A 17,863-nucleotide genomic window follows, 5' to 3' on the forward strand; every position below is an offset into this window, starting at 1 on the left:
CATGAATGATTAATTGCAGTAAAATCAGTCAAAAACACAATTTCTATAACAAAAACTTAATTGTCAGACCGTCAAACTGAACTCTGGGGTGCTTCATTTTCCCTCTTTGTACCAACAGACAATCAGATGTCACCAAATGTAATATGCGATGTGCATGCCCCAGCTGTTCTCACCTAAAACCGTTTCTGTTTTTGAAAAAGCAAAAAAGAAAAAAAATATTCATTTGCGTTAAAACAAGTTAGATTTCATGACTGGAGGTTGAACGGCCAAGACTGAGTCTCACCATAAAGTTAAAGTCCCGTTAGCTGTCACCCACCTAGGTGTGTGAAACATGTTCTCGGCGTTTGACCCATCCGCTGGGGGAGCGGTGAGCTGCAGACACAGCTGCACTCTGGAACCATTTGGTGGATTAACCTCCTAGTCCAGGGTTGGCCACCCCTGTCCTAGTCTAAGCCCTTAATGTTTAAGCAGGGAGGCTTTGGATCCCATTTTTGGGAATCAATGTGGAACCCACATTGCTGCATCCCCTTTTCCACCTCCGTGCAGGTAGTTGTTCAGATTGGGTCTAGTGGGAAGTGCCACAGCCACCAGGTTCTCACCTGTGAGGCCCAACCCCAGCTTGGCTCCAGGGGGCGGGCTCTGTGACGCCAATCCATGCAGCGTGTTCGAACTTTGCTGCTGCTGACTCATACGTATGGCTGCCACAAATGATTATTTTAATAGTAATAAACTAATCTTCAATTAATTTTTTTGATTAGTTGACTAATCAGGTCGCATGTTGACTGGATGTAAAAAACGCATCTTAACTATCATTAGCTTAAAACCTGAAGTGTTTCAGCTCTATGCTAACTAAAAATAAAGACAACAGTCTATTAAAGCTTTAATGAATCATGCAGCTTTCCTCCTTCATTTGTTTCTGCCATTAAAACAAGACTTAAATCAAATGAGGTTGGCGATCATAATCAACAACAAAAACTAAATAAAAACCTGCTATCATTTTTTAAAACTTTAAAATGTATAGTTAATAAAACACAAAGTATTTCAAAACCTATTGACACATATAAACACACTTAAAATAATTGCTCACTGAGCCCTATTTATAAAAGCAAAACGTTCTATTTTGGTTTCATCCGTCCATATGATATTCTCCCAATCCTCTTCTGGATCATCCAAATTCTCTCTGCACGTGTTGACCTAAACATGGGGCATGTCTTTTTTCCCCTTAGGGGACATGTCAGGCACTGCAGGATCCTGACGGTAGTGTGTTACTGATGGTAGTCTTTGTTACTTTGGTCCCAGCTCTCTTGTGGTTCTGGGGGTTTTACTCACTGTTCTTGTGATTATTTTGACCCCCTAGGGTGAGATGCTGCATGAAGCCCCACAATGAAGGAGATTATCAGTAGTCTTATGTTTCTTTCATTCTCTAATAATTCTTCCCACAGTTTCCTTATATTGAGCTGCTTATCTATTGCAGATTCTGTTTTTTCCAGCCTGGTGCAAGTTGAGTTATGGAGGTGGATTCTGTACATTTACCAACAAATCTGTCTTAATACGCTGTTGTTCATCAGCTTGAGCATTGTTTTGTATGTGTCATTTTTAAAAACAGAACTTTTCTGTAGTTCTGATGGTTCTGAAAATCATGTGTGGAAGTATCCAGAAAAGACACATCATTGCTCTGAGATATGCTGAGTTCTATCTGGTCATAACATCAGTCATTGTATTTTAGCAGTTTTGCTACCTTTTACTTTTTGCAGCGATGTCTTGCTGACGGACTTATTTCTGACTCTTGTCTCACTTTATGCACCTCACAGTTCAGTGTTCCTTAAATAGGACATATTCAAAAATAGTCCATTTATTGACAGTGTGCCTTTTAACCAGAAAATATGTAATACAGACTTTTGAGAAACAATCTGAACTATTCATCTTTATTCATTGTTTGTACAACTATGTTTTCTTTGTGAGAAACATTGTGAGATTTAATAACCTTGTTTTCAGGTCTTGGAGAACTTCTCCGATGCACCTATGACCCCTAAACAAATTCTGCATGTCATCCAGACCAAAGGGCTCAAGGAAATGAGGTAAGACAAACCTCCAGAATGCTACGTCCTCACAGTGAAGACGAAACCACAGGGCGATCCAAATAGGGCTGCAACGGATCTCAAAACTCTCAGTTCGGATCAGTGAAAGCCTTCGATACATTTTAAAAAAATCTTCAAAATACGTATTTTATGAAACGTATATAAAATACTTCAAAACGCATATATATACACACACGAATATATCACATCAAAATGTTGCTTATTGATGCCTATAAAAACAAAACATTCTATGTGATGAGGTAAAAAAATGCTTTAAAGGAAGCTCCTCCCATATGTGATGAGAGCTTCAGCTTAACACTTTTAGAAGCATAAACTTTGACTTGTTAAAGCAAAGACTGTGTACATTAATTTGATGCCTTTGTGAGTGAACAATGATGTAAATGACGTTCCACATCATTGAGCAGACCGATATTATCGAGCAACATGAGCAGGAAAAGGATCTCTGCAGCTGAAAAGCATGAAATAGTTGAATGTCTTGAACAAGAAATGAAAACCTTTGATGTTTCAGGAAAAACAAAACCGTAATCTTTGTAACTTGAATAACTTGCTATAAAGAAAAAATACTTCTAAAAAACAGGATTTGAAAGATTTTAAAAAATATATCAGAGCAATAACTGTTATTCTGACAAATAAAATGACTGAGTAATAACTGGATTCTATGGGATTTTAGCCTTTTTGAAACCAGCGGGTACTTCCTGTTCGGAGCATGAGAAGGGAAGAGTTGATATGTCCAGTGATTATACAGTCGATGTGTGGCTCCTCAAACATTGTGGAACATTTGAAGGTTTTCATTTTGGGCAAAAATAATGTTATCTTTGGGAGTTATTTTTTATTTGTGTGTGTGTACACGTTGGAGCAGATTTCATGTGTTAACTTGTCTCTGTTTCTTTTTCTTTGATCTTCTTGCCCTGATGCCGACCCTGTACAGGAGGTAAGCGTGATGTCTGTATCTTTAACAATTACATGTAATGTAAATAATCCATTTCAGGCAGGGGTCTGTACCACGTGATTCTTAAATATTTCAGAGTAAACTAGATCTAGCATATATGTTGAAATATTACCTTTTTGCACATTAAAGAATACCTTTGAATAAAATAGGTTATTTTTGTGAACTTATTTTCTTACCTGGAAGTAAGACGCCTTGATCTCTGAGGCTCCGCCTTTTGCCCATGAGCTGTTGTTGTCTCAGATTAGGTGTTAGAGGAACCACTTTTCTCTCTAAGATGAAAGTGTCTTGGGTGTAGAAGGAGGGGGTGTGTTAGCCTGGGGGCGGGGCTTGCACCACAGACTCCTCCTTTGAGGGGCTGTCCTGAACATGGAAGCCCGTCATGTCTGTGGATTGAGAGGCTGGTGTTCAGAGAGCAAGTTTTAGAGGAATGCTCAGAGATGTGTGAACGGATCACAATATTGCTTTGGGGTGTTTTTTTGTTTTACAGGAATTAACATTTAAATACACTTCAAAGCTGAAAAAAGTTGATTTTGTTCGATATAGGCGCTTTAAAAAACATACCCAAATTGACCAGCAAATTACAGCAATTCAGTTTGTTTACTTTACCGTAGAGCAGAGTTGATAAAATTGATTTGCTTAATAAATCAATTATTGATCCATGAAAGTAGAGATCGATCTAATGCATCATGCTAAAGTCCACTAGCTTGATGCTAAGGTATTATGGGACCCTCTCCCTAATGTTTCGTTCAGCCCCAGTGAGTCTGTAGTGTCACCCACATACCCTCTGAGGCAGAAATGTTTTACCCTGCAGCTCTGTCCTTTGTAATGTGGAAGTTTTGAGTTTTGATGTTGGTTGTGGACAAGATTTGAAGCTATGGATGTGTGTGAAGGACGTACAGGAATTATGTTTGTGTGGGTGGGAGGAGTTTTTAATCTATATTAATATGTTTCATATTTTCTGGGTGCACTAGTGATTTTTCTCTGTCTAAAGACTGTCATGAACCCAGGCAATCTTTAAGAACAGAACATGAACACAAGAAATTGTTTGTTCTCGTGAGTTAACATCAAAAAGAAATGTAAAATTGCAAAGAAAAATACACAGAGAACAAGATTTTGTTCTGCAATGTCGTTGCTCATTAAAAGCCTTTAAAATGGGCAATAATTTTCAAAACTATTAATTTGTTCAATAGAAGATGATTAATTTATTTTTTAAACTTCTTAATTTAAACCACATGTTCTAACACTGGTCAATTAGACATTCTTACCCACAGCAACTACAATGAAAATGAAAATCCCTCTTTGTCACATAAAGCTTGCTCAGGTTAAACCTGTGGATAATCTAAATGAAAATCTAGATGTTGGCAGTTTTTCATGATGCAGCCTGTGAAACCACCTTCTGCTTTAGTAATTCCATTTCCTTCCGTGTTCGTCTGTAGTGGCACAGCTCCTCTGGCTTGTCTGGTCACCATGCTGCACTCCCAGGTGAGGGGAGACCGAGTCAAGAACAGCATCTTCTTTAAACTCCCAGGACGAATGAGCCTCTTCACTCTCAAGGTACAGTGGTTAATCTCTGACCCCATGAGATCTTCAGTCTTTACCTGGATGTTTGCCTCTTGCCCTGTTGTGTCGTGTCCTGTTTATAGCTGGATAGGACCAATCAAACATTGTTTTATTATTGAATAGTCAAACGAGTCCTAATCATCTGATCAATCAAAATGTGATCAAGTCACCGTGTACTTGAACGCAACACGACTTTATTCATATTAATAATGAACACCAGTGGAGCATCAAACTCTGGTAACATATTCTGCATATTAATACTATGAATGAATATGAATGTAATGCTCTCTTTGAATAAATATGACGGTCAACAACTGTGTAGTTGAGAGAATTTCCATATTTTTCAAAATAAAAGATTGCTGAAACTCTAAACAAAAAAACTGGTATAATGAATTATTTCATCCACTGCTGGATGTTTGGGGATCGCTGCCTTAGTGAACTTCTTCTGTGACTTGTCCTACACAGATAAGGCAGACTAATCAGCATCTCCTTCATGATGCTCTGTGATTGTAACCCAGGCGTGTCTGAATGCTCCCGTTTCCTGTGATGTGTAGAAAAACGCCGTCCAGTGGACCAAGTCGAACTCTGAATCTGAAGCATCAGAACAGGGTGGAAACACGGGCGTGTCTGCCTCCGGGAACGTCCCGTCTGTGGCTGCATCGGATACAGTCATCGCAGACTCCAGTGAAACCGTGGAGCAGGAGAGCTGCGACTCGGAGACCGTTGTGACTACTGTGATGGACAATGACGGTAACGGCCGTGCACACGCATTCCCATTTCACCGATGACTTTTATAAGTGTTGTTGTATCAGTGAAGGTAAAGGAGCCGCCATTACGAGCTTAAAATGGACTTCCTCTCAAACCTTAAGATCACCAATGAGCTGAAACATGATTTTCTAATCACCCGCTGATCCAAGAGGGATTCTTCATCATGTTCCTCACCTGTCTTCAGGTGGAGCGCTGCGCCACAGTCCACCTGCTGGCCCGTTCATTTTCAGAACAGATCTAAAGAACAATAATGGACAGGAGTCACATTTATCCCTCCACAATATCACCAAAGTGATTATAAATGAAGACAGTTTCTTAAGAAAACGCTGTTTAGAAACGCCGCCACATTCACTGCGGGGCGTTTCCATCGTGGCCGGTAGTGGCGTTTCAGCGACAAACCGACTCCTCAAGTGTCTTTAAAAATATTCATCATAGATACTCTAATGCTCAGTGTAGTGAGACGAGTAATCAACCAGCATGTATGTATCTTTTTCTTTGCACAACTTACCTTAGATTGGACAAATTTTCAGACAAAAAGTTGATCTTTGTAAACAAGACCAGGAAGGATCACCTCCTCTGACCCTTCCTACGAGAACTTAGATATTTTATTAATGTTTTGGCTCAATATGTATTTAAGTCTTTGCTCTTTAATGGAGAAGCCTGGAAGTGTTTTAATTCTAGACGTTTTGCTGCTGCTGCTGCTAGATGCTCTTACTGACATTTCTGTGCTGTGTGTGACAGCTTTGGTGGATGAGAGTTCCTCCAGCGCGTCCTGCTCCACAGAGCTGCAGCCCACCAGCAGCCAGCCTCAGACCCGACTCAGCAGGATGGCAGGACAGCACGCACGTCTGGACGCTCAGCAAGCCCAACACTCCCAGACCAGACTGAGCCGCTCCCGACAGGTGAGCGTCCAGCGGCGACTTTAGAGAAACGCTCGACGTGTCTATCCAATACTTGAAGTAGTGACGCGATACGAGAGTTTTGAACACGGAAGTTTGAGTTTATGGACGTTTACATCGACTTTTCAAGTGACGCGGTCGCTTGAACAACAGTTGCCAAGGCCGGTGTGAACGTAGGTTGAAGACATAACATTCAGGACAAAACGATCTAAAGAGGTGCTGTTAGAAAAGCCTTAAAACCCGTGTCAAAGTCACGGCCCAGGGGCCGGATCCGGCCCTCCAGATCATTTTTTTTTATTGTTGTGAATGACCTGATGTTATCTTTAGCTCATTTCTAACTTGTATAATTTTGACAGAATATATTTTTATGGAAAGTAAAAGTTATTTAAAGTTCAAGTTGATTTATTCTGGACAATGTTCCTGCCTTTTTTATTCATAATTATGTTAAGTTACAGTTATGTTTTAAAAAATTGGATATTTTGGGATTTACTAAGATTTTTTTTTAGGCTGTTTTGGAGCTTGGCTAATATTTCAGCTACATGCTAGCTGTTTTGGCTAACCTGTTTTTTTTGTTTTTATGCTAATTTTGCATTTAGCTAATATTTTAGCTGGCTATCAGCTTCCAGCATTCACACTAGCATTATCACAGGTAATGCTGTATATCTAGTTCATAATTATGTTAAGAAGTTACAGTTTTAAAAATATAGTTTTTGAGTGTTCAATAAATGTTTATCCTGTTCGGCTCGCGACCTAAAGTGTATTTTTTTATTTTGGCCCCTTGAGCGTTTGACACCTCTGACCCACGAGGTTCAGCTTCAGTGAAATCCTAAAGTGTAATTTTAAATGCTTTGAACAAATTTATCTGCTGTCTGTAGCTGTTGGTTGACATTTTCCTCATTTTCCTCTGTTAGCACTTGATTTAAAATAGAGTTTAGAATCTTATCAGTTGAGAAAGTTCCTGAACATTTGTATTTATTAGGGCTGGGAATCGCTAAAAAAAATTAACGAATTAATCGCAAACCGGGAATAAAATGAATCCCAATTAATATACATTTTTTTAGTGACAGTTTTGCCGACCGCTTATTCTCTGCAAATTATCTCAAAATAAAATGTACACACAAAACTGTCTATTCAGAAAGTTTATTTTTAATTAAGGCTGTCAATTGATTAATATAATATATCCAATTAATTGCACTTTTGTATTGTGATTAATTCATATTAATCTTATTAGACAATGTGTGACCTTTGAACAAAAACAGGGCTTGTCGTGTTGCAGTGACGACATGGATCAAATAGTCCGCTCTTTGCAGTGTGTTAACTCGTTCATGTTCACAGCTTTAGTATATATTAGTGTTTGTGACCACATAAACATATTAAACTGTTCTGTTTCTTGATGACAGTCTGGAAGACAAAGGAAGAAAGCCGTCATGATGCCCCGCGTTGTCCTGACTCCTTTAAAAGTAAATGGAGAGCATGTCTCATCAGGTAAACACACAAACATGTGGTTGATGGAACTGTACAACATGTCCCTCTTCAAAGATTACGTCTGGTCATTGACAGTATATAGAGATGTGACATCACCCATAGAAAATGACTCATCTCCAGTTCCAATGAAGTCAATTCAGTCGCCGTTTTTCTGTGGTACGGATCATGCTGGAACCAGACCGCATTAGTAAGCAGTGATTGGTCCGAGTCGGTCTGAGTTTCTATGGCAACCACTCTGGCCAATCAGGAGAGAAAGTCGCACCTTTTCCTCTGAAGGCGGGATCAGGAGAATCTGTCAAACTTTTTGGATGTTGGAGGTGGGGCCAGTGGGCACACATGCTTTAATTGAGGCGCCTGATTGGTCCGTTTATAACTTGGGTAACTTGCGACAAAGCTGTTAAAAAGACACGACTGGAATGTCTAACAGCTTTTTTATTTCTCAGTAGAAGTTTTTTTGGCTTTCCAGCATGTACTTCCTGTTTGGAATGTGAGGGAGGAGGTGTTACAGAGTCCAGTTCTCATATACTGTCAATGGCTCTGTATGAATGAATGACACATCCCTTCAACTCTACTTCCCTCTAAGATGGGAAACTTTGTAACCAATACCGAGAATATTTATTTCCCCTAAATTTTGTACTGATCTTTGACTATAGAAGATAGATGCATTTTTGAGAGGCTTTGGTAAAGTTGTAAACTGGATTGACTGGTTTAAATATGCTGAATTCAGGTGGATGTAGAGCTGGGCGATAAATCGAGTTCAATCGATTAATTCACATTTTTTGCTCTGGTCGATTTCTTTTTGTGAAAAATCTAGATTTTATTCTTCCAACTCTCTGCTCCTTCTGTTGATCAGAGTGCGGTTAATCCGCCCGGCTCTGATCAACAGATGTGAAAGCAGCAGCTAGCAAAGAGGAGCTCGCTTTGATTGGTTCTTTTAATGTTTTATGTAAAGCACTTTAGTTGTCTCTGTACATGAAATGTGCGATACAGATAGACTTGCCTTGCTCCGTGAGGCAGAGACACGAGTTTCCAACAAAAATGGTGACCCACGCTTAGATTTTGATCACTGCTGTTGAGACTTTAAACCTGGAGCATCAAACCACAATCAGCAAAATCAGTTTCAAGGCTGTTGCTACAGAATTGCTTATACGTGTTTCTCTGTATAAGAGCTCACAAAAACCTGCTGCATTCTGGTGTGTAAAACATTGTGTCACAAACATTTTTACAGATTGTATTTAGTTTTGTTCAATTCAATTTCCAAAGTAAATGTTATAATAATTTTTTTCTTTAATTTATATTCTGTCATTTGTAATTTTTGCTAAAGGAAATAAAAGCAGGGAGACAAAAAATAAAATTTAAAATGAAAAAAATGTGACATTTAGTTTTTCTGCCCTTATCGCCCAGCTCTAGGTGAATGTTTAGAAATATTGATGAGGAAAAAATGACCAGAGACTCTCTATAATGCTAAAATGTCTTAGTCCAAAGAGGGAAAACATAAAAACAGGTGAAAATAAATGTAAAAATCTGCTTCCCAAAGCTGCTTTTTTCACGTCAGAATTTGTTGGATCTACGGTTAAAGATTCAGCCGTTCAAAGAGGCATAAAGGGGTTACTTTTGGAAATTGTGCCTGGAAAAACAAACTAGCCAAACAGTTTTCATACATTGTTAAACGTTTTTTATTCATCTAAATGTGGGAATAATCGAGCCTACTTTCATTTATGTTATTCCTCAAGAGCCTGTCGGTGAAGGACTGATTCATCTCAGTGTTTCTGCTCCGACAATGCTTTAATATTTTCAACCAAAATGTCTAGAAATGAAAACGTTTCCTTTAAAAGCATAAAAACAAACCAAAGAGCTGAAAATGTGTTTTGTAGTGAGATCATGAAGTGTTTTCCCGCTCTGCCTGTCACCGCCGTGGTTTATTGGGGTGTTTTCTGCTGTGATGACAGAAGTGTAGATCTGAGTTATTGTCTCCCCCCTGAAGCGCTGTTTGTTTGCTGCTGTGGTAGGACCCATAAAGAGGAACCGCGGAGGCGTGGACGTCGACTTTGAAACACCAGGCTCCATCCTCGTGAACACCAACATCAGAGCCCTGATCAACGTCAGGACTTTCTCCGCCTTCCCCGCGCACTCCCAGCAGCAGCTGCTTCAGCTTCTGCCTGAAGTTGATCGACAGGTAGGTAGAGTGACCGTCGGTGCAGCTGTGGGCGGAGTCACTCCGGTTGACCTCAGAGCTAACGCTCCGTTGTTGTTGTAGGTCGGGCCTGACGGCACAGCCAGACTGAGTAGTTCAGCTCTAAATAATGAATTCTTCACTCACGCCTCTCAAAGCTGGAAAGAGAGATTAGCTGAAGGTAAGAGGATGCTCATTTTGAATAATCAGAAGCTCCTAATATCAGCATGTTTGACAAATACAAAAGTCTTGAAGTCGTAAGCATTTCTCACTTATCGACTTGATTAATTTGTTATTTTGTTGCATATGAAGCATTCGTTTTTCTCAGTTTTTGTAGATTTGGTCTCCAGAAACTGCAATTATGTTCAAAATTCAAAGATGTGTGAGAGTATTTATTTATGCTCTGAAATACTTAGATATGATCTCTTAAATATAAGTTTTAAAGCTTAAGGCTTTTTTCATCTTGTTTTTTTGTTTTTAAATTGATCTGAAAGATGATTTAAACTGTGAGGTGATCTGTTACAACCCTACTTCAGATAGTAAATATTCATTAAGTTTTGGTGAATTATCTTTTTTTTTTTTCTGTAACATTTTCATGGTTTTTTGAAAGGACGAGCACCGTTCCATTCCAGTTCTGGTTTTGTGCCTGAACACGACCAAACTCAAGCTGATCCCAGTCAGCACAGAGCGGCGCTGCAGTCAGGCTGATGAGGAAGTGCTGGGATGGAATCTTACATCGTTGTTTTCATTTTTAGGTGAATTTACCCACGAGATGCAAGTCCGCTTACGACAGGAAATGGAGAAAGAAAAGAAGGTCGAGGCTTGGAAAGAGAAGTTTTTTGAGGAGTACCACGGACAGAAGTAAGTGATCCTTCTAGAACGAAGGAATTTACAGCATCAGGTTTATGTTACAAGATTTAGAGGAAGACCAGCATGTGTGGTTTTGGACATCTTAAGACATTAACAGCATCATGAATACCAGTTCCTGTCGAGTATCAATGGTGTTGTTGTGGCGACGAGGCTAAATTATGTTAGATTGCATATATTCAGTGTTTGGCCAGACCTGAAGGAAACGGCATCACGTTTGTTTGATTCTTCTCTAAATAATACTCAATGTTCAGCGCAGAAATCTCTTTAGTTCAGTCTAACTGTTGGTTTTCTGCAGGTCTGGTCTAACTCCAGAGGAATCCCTGAAGCTCACCGTGAGTGAAGCTAATGAAGTGGCTGGTTCTGTACTGGAGAGCGACGTTTCCTTGGTGGCGACCGGTCCTAAGAGACGAAGCGTGGGCAGAAGAAGAAGAGACGGCAGGATGAGGAGACGTACCCGCGTCGACCTCCGCCGCAGAGCTCGCCGGACGCTCTGCAAGGTCTCTCCAGCTTTGCAGTCTGCAGACGCGGCCGAGTCCAGCGCTGCACTGGACATCACAGCGGTCTCCATTGACTCGCCTGTGGGCAGCAACACAGTGGTGCAGGCGGAGGTGGTGCTCCAGGCCGACTGTGCCATCGAGCTCCCAGCTGAGGAGGCCTCCGAGGAGCAGAAGCCCTTCACACCTGAAGCCGTCGTGGAGGCTGCTCCGACTCCGGCTCCCAGCCGCAGCTCCAGTCCGACCTCCACCAGCGCCAACGAGGAACCGGAAGTTGCAGCTTTCCTTCTCCCCAAAGAAATCCCACCTGTACTGGCCTCCACCTCCTCGCCGTCGTCATCCTCCTCCTCATCGTCTGCTTCATCACCTGCGTCTTCAACCTCATCACCCGACAGGCAGGGAGCGTTTGCATCGGGTCTGGACTCGTCCTCCTCCTCTTCCTCATCGTCCTCCAGTGCAACCCTTCCGGCTGATCCCCTGGACGATGCAGCCTCCGTGGTCACTTCCATCACCGGAGGCACTGCGACCAGCAGCCGCGAGAGCAGCCCGTCCGCCAGCCCGGCCACCGCCGACGTGCTCGGTGGCGAGCAGAAGAGGAGGCAAAACGAGCCTGAAGCTCTGCCCAGCTTTCCAGAGAAGAGGCCACGACTCGACAGCCGTCAGTCCTTTCGTACCACAATTGACGGTGTCTGTTCAGAGAAGCCACAGCCAACAACCGAAGAACCGAAGGTGCCACCCATCCGGGTAAGAATGTGTGACCTCTGCGTTTGAAGACTTTAACGCTCCAGGAAAACACTTAAATTTGACCGCTGCGTTGCACTAATTATTCCAAAAACGATGAAATAGTGACACATTCTACTCTGCTAAAAGGGAAAATATTACATTAAATATTACCTCTTTTCAAAAGTACCAGGTAATTAGATATTTTTCTTCTACATCTCAGCTGAAGCCTTTCTTCTCCTTGAAGCAAACAGCTGTTGGAGTGACATGGTGATCTATATGAGGTCCAGGGCAATAGATTCCTTCTGAACTTTATAATTAAGTAACTCAAAAATAGCCTAAAATTCCTCAGTAAACTAAATTAGTCAAAAAACGTTAGCATGTTGCTAAAATATTAGCCAAACTCCAAATTAGCCTAAAAAGCCTCATTAAACATTATCCAAAAATGTTAGCATGTTGCTAAAATATTCAGTTAAAAACATTTTTTTAAATTACTATGAAAGATTGAAACACAACCCATGAAGATATTTATAGGTTTGTTGTTAATCTACTTAAAATGTTGAAGTTTGAAGACTTTCTCATTAATTTCTTACGGGGCATATCTTCCTCAACATTTCAGAAACTGTGAAGTTTATGAATACAAAGAATACAAGCTGTAATGTCCTGAAAGAGCTTAAAATTTTGATACCAAGATCGCTGAAAGTGTGATGGAGTTTTTACGTGCTGAAAAACGTACAGAAAGGAGCAGAATCACTATAGTGTGAATGTTTACTAATCGCATTTGATACTGCTGTGCATTCATTACAATGTACTTTTTAATCATTAATATGAACTATTCTTATTTTGTGGCAGAAATATAAGAAGAAATATAAGAAGAAACTAGTATGTAAATTTATTTTTTACGTTTGACAGAAGCTCATATGATTTCCTTTCAAAATAAAAGATGCCTTGAGCCAGACTGGATCATCCCAGTGGACAGCACAAGATAACATGTGCCTTAATTTAATAAAAGCTGAGATTTTTTACATAAGTTTTGCTTAGTATTTGAAATCCGTGTATTCTGGAGGAAGCATAGAGCAAACAAGACCTCTTAAAACCTTTACATAGTTTATCTTTGAGGCACACCTCAGACATAAATTTATTAAATCAACTAATCTAAATTAAATATATGCTAATTTAATAACTATTATTTGAAAAAAATACAATTTTCTTTAGCCATAGCGCCACTACGAAGAGGTAAAAGAGCCTCAGGTTGAGACCTCTGGACTAACCTCAGTCTTTCTCAGACGAGCTGTGCTGTGGTTCAGCGTCTCACACCAACACATAGCTTTGTCTGTGTTTCTGCTCAAATGATTGTTTTAAAGCAAATCAAATCTTACATTTCCTATTTAAACGAACTCTTATTAATCCAGCAATTGTTTCATTAGACAGTATCTGATATTTATGACATCACTTTTTCAGATGAATAATATTGTTATTCCTGCACATGTCAACAGCTTTCTTTCTGTTCTTTTTTCTCCTAGATTCAACTATCAAGGATCAAACCTCCATGGGTCAAAGGGCATCCCACATACCAGATCTGCCCGCGGATCGTGCCCTCCGGCGAGGGCTCGCGGCGCTCTGGGACTGGGGGGGCACGAACTCTGGCAGACATCAAAGCCCGAGCCCAGCAAGCCCGAGCCCAGAGGGAGGCCGCTGCTGCTGTTGCGGCCTCTGGCGAGAGGACAGGGCCGGCCGGTGTCGGGCTGCGGCCTGCTGCTGGGCTACCGGATAGCAACAGTGAACGACGAAGACGAGAGCACCCCGGACCCACCGAGCCTGGGGGAGGGGGGCAGGAAGGAGGCGGAGACGAGAGGAAGAAGGCCGGCGAAACGGAGGAGCAGGAATCGTCTTCAGACGCTAATTCGTCTGGAACACAATTACAGCTTCAGTATGTAGACGCTCACTGTTCCCCGTCGTTATCCAACACGTCCACCTCCATGTCCGCGGAGTCCCCACAGGCCCCCAGTCCTCAGCAGGACGGGACAGTCAGGCCTCTGAAAGTTGAAGAAGTCGAAGAGACATCAGCAGCTCCGCCCTGTAGGTTCACGGACCGGCCCAAAGATCTCTCCCCAGATCCCAACGTTACATCCAAGTCATCGGCCTCCCAATCTGTAAAGACAAACCATCTCCCAGAGTCTGCCAGAGTCTCAGAGATGGCAGGAAAAGGTTGTGTGAAAACCATCCTGACCCAAACATCCATCCCAGATTCCATCCCCAGGTTTGGGACTCAGGGTGTGGACATTTTACAGACCATTTCCACTTCCTCTCAGAACAAAGAGCAGGACAGACAAAAGAAGGACGGACCCTGTGTCAACGTCCAGTATAGCTCACACCACGAGGAGGAGCAGGAAGTCCCGTCTCGTCCTCTGGTGAAGCAGCCAGAGCTTTCTCCTCCTCAGTGTGACGTGAGTCTCAGCATCAGCAGAAAGAAAGAAGACGATGTAAATACACACAGCGACTCCACAGAAACGGCCTCCGACTGTGAGAATGAAGGGCAGCAGGACCCGGACCAGGACTGGCGCTACCCTCTGAGTACTCCGACCCAGCAGCTCATCCTCCAACCCAACATGCTGGGTCACCCAGGTCAGACCGTCATCCAGCCTTGCTTTTCAAACGGTCTACCTGAGCTTCAGCACAACCTCCCCGACTCCCAGGACCACCACTCTGTCATCACGGCGCCGATGAGTCTCCGAGAAAAGAATTCTGTGGTCAAACTGAAGCTCAAAGAGGACCGCAAAGCCTCCAGAGCCAGTTCTGTTGAGTCTCCGGTCATTCATTTAAACGCTGCTCCCAAAAGACCGGCCGGTCCGGCCAGGTCGGTTTCAAGCGTGGAGGCCAACAACCCTCTGGTGACTCAGCTGCTGCAGGGCAGTCTCCCCCTGGAGAAGGTCCTCCCCTCACACTCCGCCAACAACAGGCTGGAGATCAGCCGACTGCCAGGAACTCAGTCCAGGACTCTTAATCTCAAGAACCCAGGAGCTCGGGGCAAAACTGAGGCCCCAAGTCCAGAAGACCCGGCGGCTCCTCAGGTTCTTAACCTGTCGTCCGGAGAGCAGCCCGGCTCTGGTCAGGCCCCAGACTACCACACTCCCAGTGCTGTCCCCGTCATCACTTCTGCCCCGCCCTCTTTTTCCTCTCCTGGATTGTCTTCCAAAGCCAAACCAGATGTCACTGCGGCGGAGCCTCCAGTCAACAAGTCTCACGGCTCCTACTTGCCACAGGAGGGTGCTGCCAACCAGTGCCAGGACACCCACAGGAGTACTCTGCCCTCCCCTCCCCATGTCGACCCCTGCCCCCTGGAGGGGGTGGCAATCATCAAGGTCAACCTGCGGCCTCCGCACCCTCAGCAGGTATCTCCCGCTTCCCCTCCCAAACACGAAGCCGGCGCCCGGCCGTCCTGCCAGGCCTTGGCCAAGGCTACGTCCGCTTTAACCCACGGCGTCCTCAAAAAGGAACCAGGGAATTCCATCGACGGGTACCTGTGTGGAGGCGCCATGGAGGGACTTCTGAACATGGAGCTGACCCTGGCGAGGATAGCCAAGAAAGAGCACGGAAAAGCCTCGTACTCCTCCAGCTCCCCCTCCCCCCTGTCCTCGTCCCCCTCGCCGTCGTCCTCCGCCTCCTCCCTGCCCTTCCCGTTGTACGGAAAGCTTCCCAAACAGAGCGGCTGTGTGGGAGCCGTCAGCTACACGGCCAACCTGTCAATGATGGACAACAGCGGCTTCACCCGGGGCGTGACTGAAAGCGTGCTCCAGCTGCGCCCTCGGCTGGCGCCGGGCCACGCCACGCTCAGCATCCAGGCCTTCGCGGACAGTGCGACGGACGAGGTGGCGCTGAAGTGCTCCTGCCGCCTCAAAGCCATGATCATGTGCCAAGGCTGCGGCGCTTTCTGCCACGATGATTGCATCGGACCCTCCAAACTGTGCGTGTCGTGCCTTGTTGTCAGATAGTGGATTTGCTGTTGGAGGGGGGCGGGGCCTGTAAATCTGGTCTGTTTCTTTGGTTGTTGCTGATTATCAGATTTTTAAGCTGTATTGTTTGTTGTTATTATTATTGTGAACTTGGAGCATGATTAATTGTACATTTTGCCATTTACCTCATGTTGTCTTGCTCCGCTTGTTATCAGTGGTAGGTCACCATTTTTTTTTTTTTTTGGACTTCTTGTTTGCGCTGCAAACTAGGAAGTATTGTCTCTTTGCAGAGTTATTTTTTTAACCATTGAAAGGAATAAAAACATTGCTTCGTTATTTTAAGTTTGAATTGTATGTTTTCTGTCCATCAGTTAACAAGGTCATTCTAGATCAGGGGTGTCAAACTCATTTTGGTTCAGGGGCAACATTCAACCCTCTGATCTCAAGTGGGCCGAACCAGAACCATGATAACAAAATAGCCTTTAGTCAACTTATCTGTAGCTTTGTTTTTGTTTTGATTTTTCTCAGTTGGAAAAAATGCCTGAAAACAACCTAGTACTCTAATCACTTATCAATATTATGAGAGATATTATTTTTTGTGGTCATTCTGACACATGATCATTTTTATAGCTACATAACTCCCATTAGGGCGACAGAGAACCCAAAAGCCTCTTACCCAGACGTGACACGCCCTTCCAAAGAAAACTTCATCTCTTTCTCTCTTGTTATCCCAGTATTTATTTCCTTTACTCCCCTTAGTGGCAGAATTGCGAATTGCATCAATTTCTTGAAAGTCCTCCTCTGATAAAAATCCTGTTTTTAGTCTGAGAACGCTGGAAAATCTCCACCAGACTCCACGGAGCTTCTTGATGTGACCACGGAAATGTGAACGGCGGCTCATTTGACCGCAGTTGGAAAGGATTGTAAATCAATGAAAGAGCATTTTGATGTTAGCTTTCATTATTTTATCAAAAACTCTGAGAAACCAATGATTGAATGTGTACATCGGGGCGGAGCTCCAAAAACCACGCCCCCTCAAGAGATTTAGGAAACAGGCTTTAGATCAACATGAAAAATGCCTTTTTATAACATTTAGATTGTTGGATTTTGGTTCAAAACGTCATCATCATAATTAAAAACACTACTGGGAACATTTTTTTGTTAAATAAAAAAATTGTCATAGGGGGTATTTAAATAGTTATAACTCACCAATGGGCTAAAACTTGTTTTTTTTCTCAGTTGGGGTGGTGGGGTGTATGTTTGACTCCCCTGCTCTAGAAGCTTATTGTGTGAACATACAATATTTGTCAACGTTTAGATGTGGAATTCCTTAAAAAATAGCCAGAATCTGGCGTTCCTAAGGCAGATATAAAAGGAAAAATGGGAACATTATTGTAAATTATGAAGCTGAGTCTGTGGTTACACAAGCACTCGGACTGACAAAAATGTATTTGCTGTAGCTGTGGACGGTAATAGAAAACACTCGTTGGCCTTGTTCATGTGGAGACGTTTCAGTCTGAGTGTCTGTGTACAGATAACTAGTTCTAACAGGACACAAGTAGAAGAAACCGGTCTGTGAGGGACGTGATTCTTATTTGTTGAAGACAAATGCTTATTTTCTGTTCCAGTCAGCAAAACATGTAAAAAAAAAAAAATAACGATGTGATATCCAGTTTAAAAAAGAACAAACATTTTGTGTCTCGCAGTTGAAATGTTGATATTGTGAACGTTACAGACCTCTGTGGTCTTTGGGTGGGAGATCTTTCACAATCAGGGACTGACGGATATTTTCCTGCTCCTCTCTTTGTTCCTTGTCTTTTGTCTGCTCCTTTTTGAGAGTGGGTGTGTCCTCGCTCCCACAACCAGCTTGATGTCTTTAACTTCATCCATGGA

At 42.7% G+C, this 17,863-nt stretch overlaps 1 protein-coding gene across 1 annotated transcript in view; it reads left to right on the forward strand.

The window, feature by feature from the left end:
- asxl1 (ASXL transcriptional regulator 1) overlaps positions 1 to 16,309 on the forward strand; it is a 19,527-nt gene extending 3,218 nt beyond the window's left edge. Inside the window, exons 2-11 of the mRNA XM_024293397.2 lie at positions 1,996 to 2,078; positions 4,482 to 4,602; positions 5,163 to 5,358; positions 6,118 to 6,278; positions 7,676 to 7,760; positions 9,770 to 9,936; positions 10,018 to 10,114; positions 10,689 to 10,794; positions 11,099 to 12,041; positions 13,541 to 16,309. Of these exons, the coding sequence (XP_024149165.1) occupies positions 1,996 to 2,078; positions 4,482 to 4,602; positions 5,163 to 5,358; positions 6,118 to 6,278; positions 7,676 to 7,760; positions 9,770 to 9,936; positions 10,018 to 10,114; positions 10,689 to 10,794; positions 11,099 to 12,041; positions 13,541 to 16,009 (4,428 nt within the window). The 3' untranslated portion in view covers positions 16,010 to 16,309. The remainder of the gene's footprint in view (positions 1 to 1,995; positions 2,079 to 4,481; positions 4,603 to 5,162; positions 5,359 to 6,117; positions 6,279 to 7,675; positions 7,761 to 9,769; positions 9,937 to 10,017; positions 10,115 to 10,688; positions 10,795 to 11,098; positions 12,042 to 13,540) is intronic.
- Positions 16,310 to 17,863: the final 1,554 nt, after the last annotated feature.

The sequence above is a fragment of the Oryzias melastigma genome, linkage group LG7 (assembly GCF_002922805.2).
Source record: "Oryzias melastigma strain HK-1 linkage group LG7, ASM292280v2, whole genome shotgun sequence".
Taxonomy (NCBI): domain Eukaryota; kingdom Metazoa; phylum Chordata; class Actinopteri; order Beloniformes; family Adrianichthyidae; genus Oryzias; species Oryzias melastigma.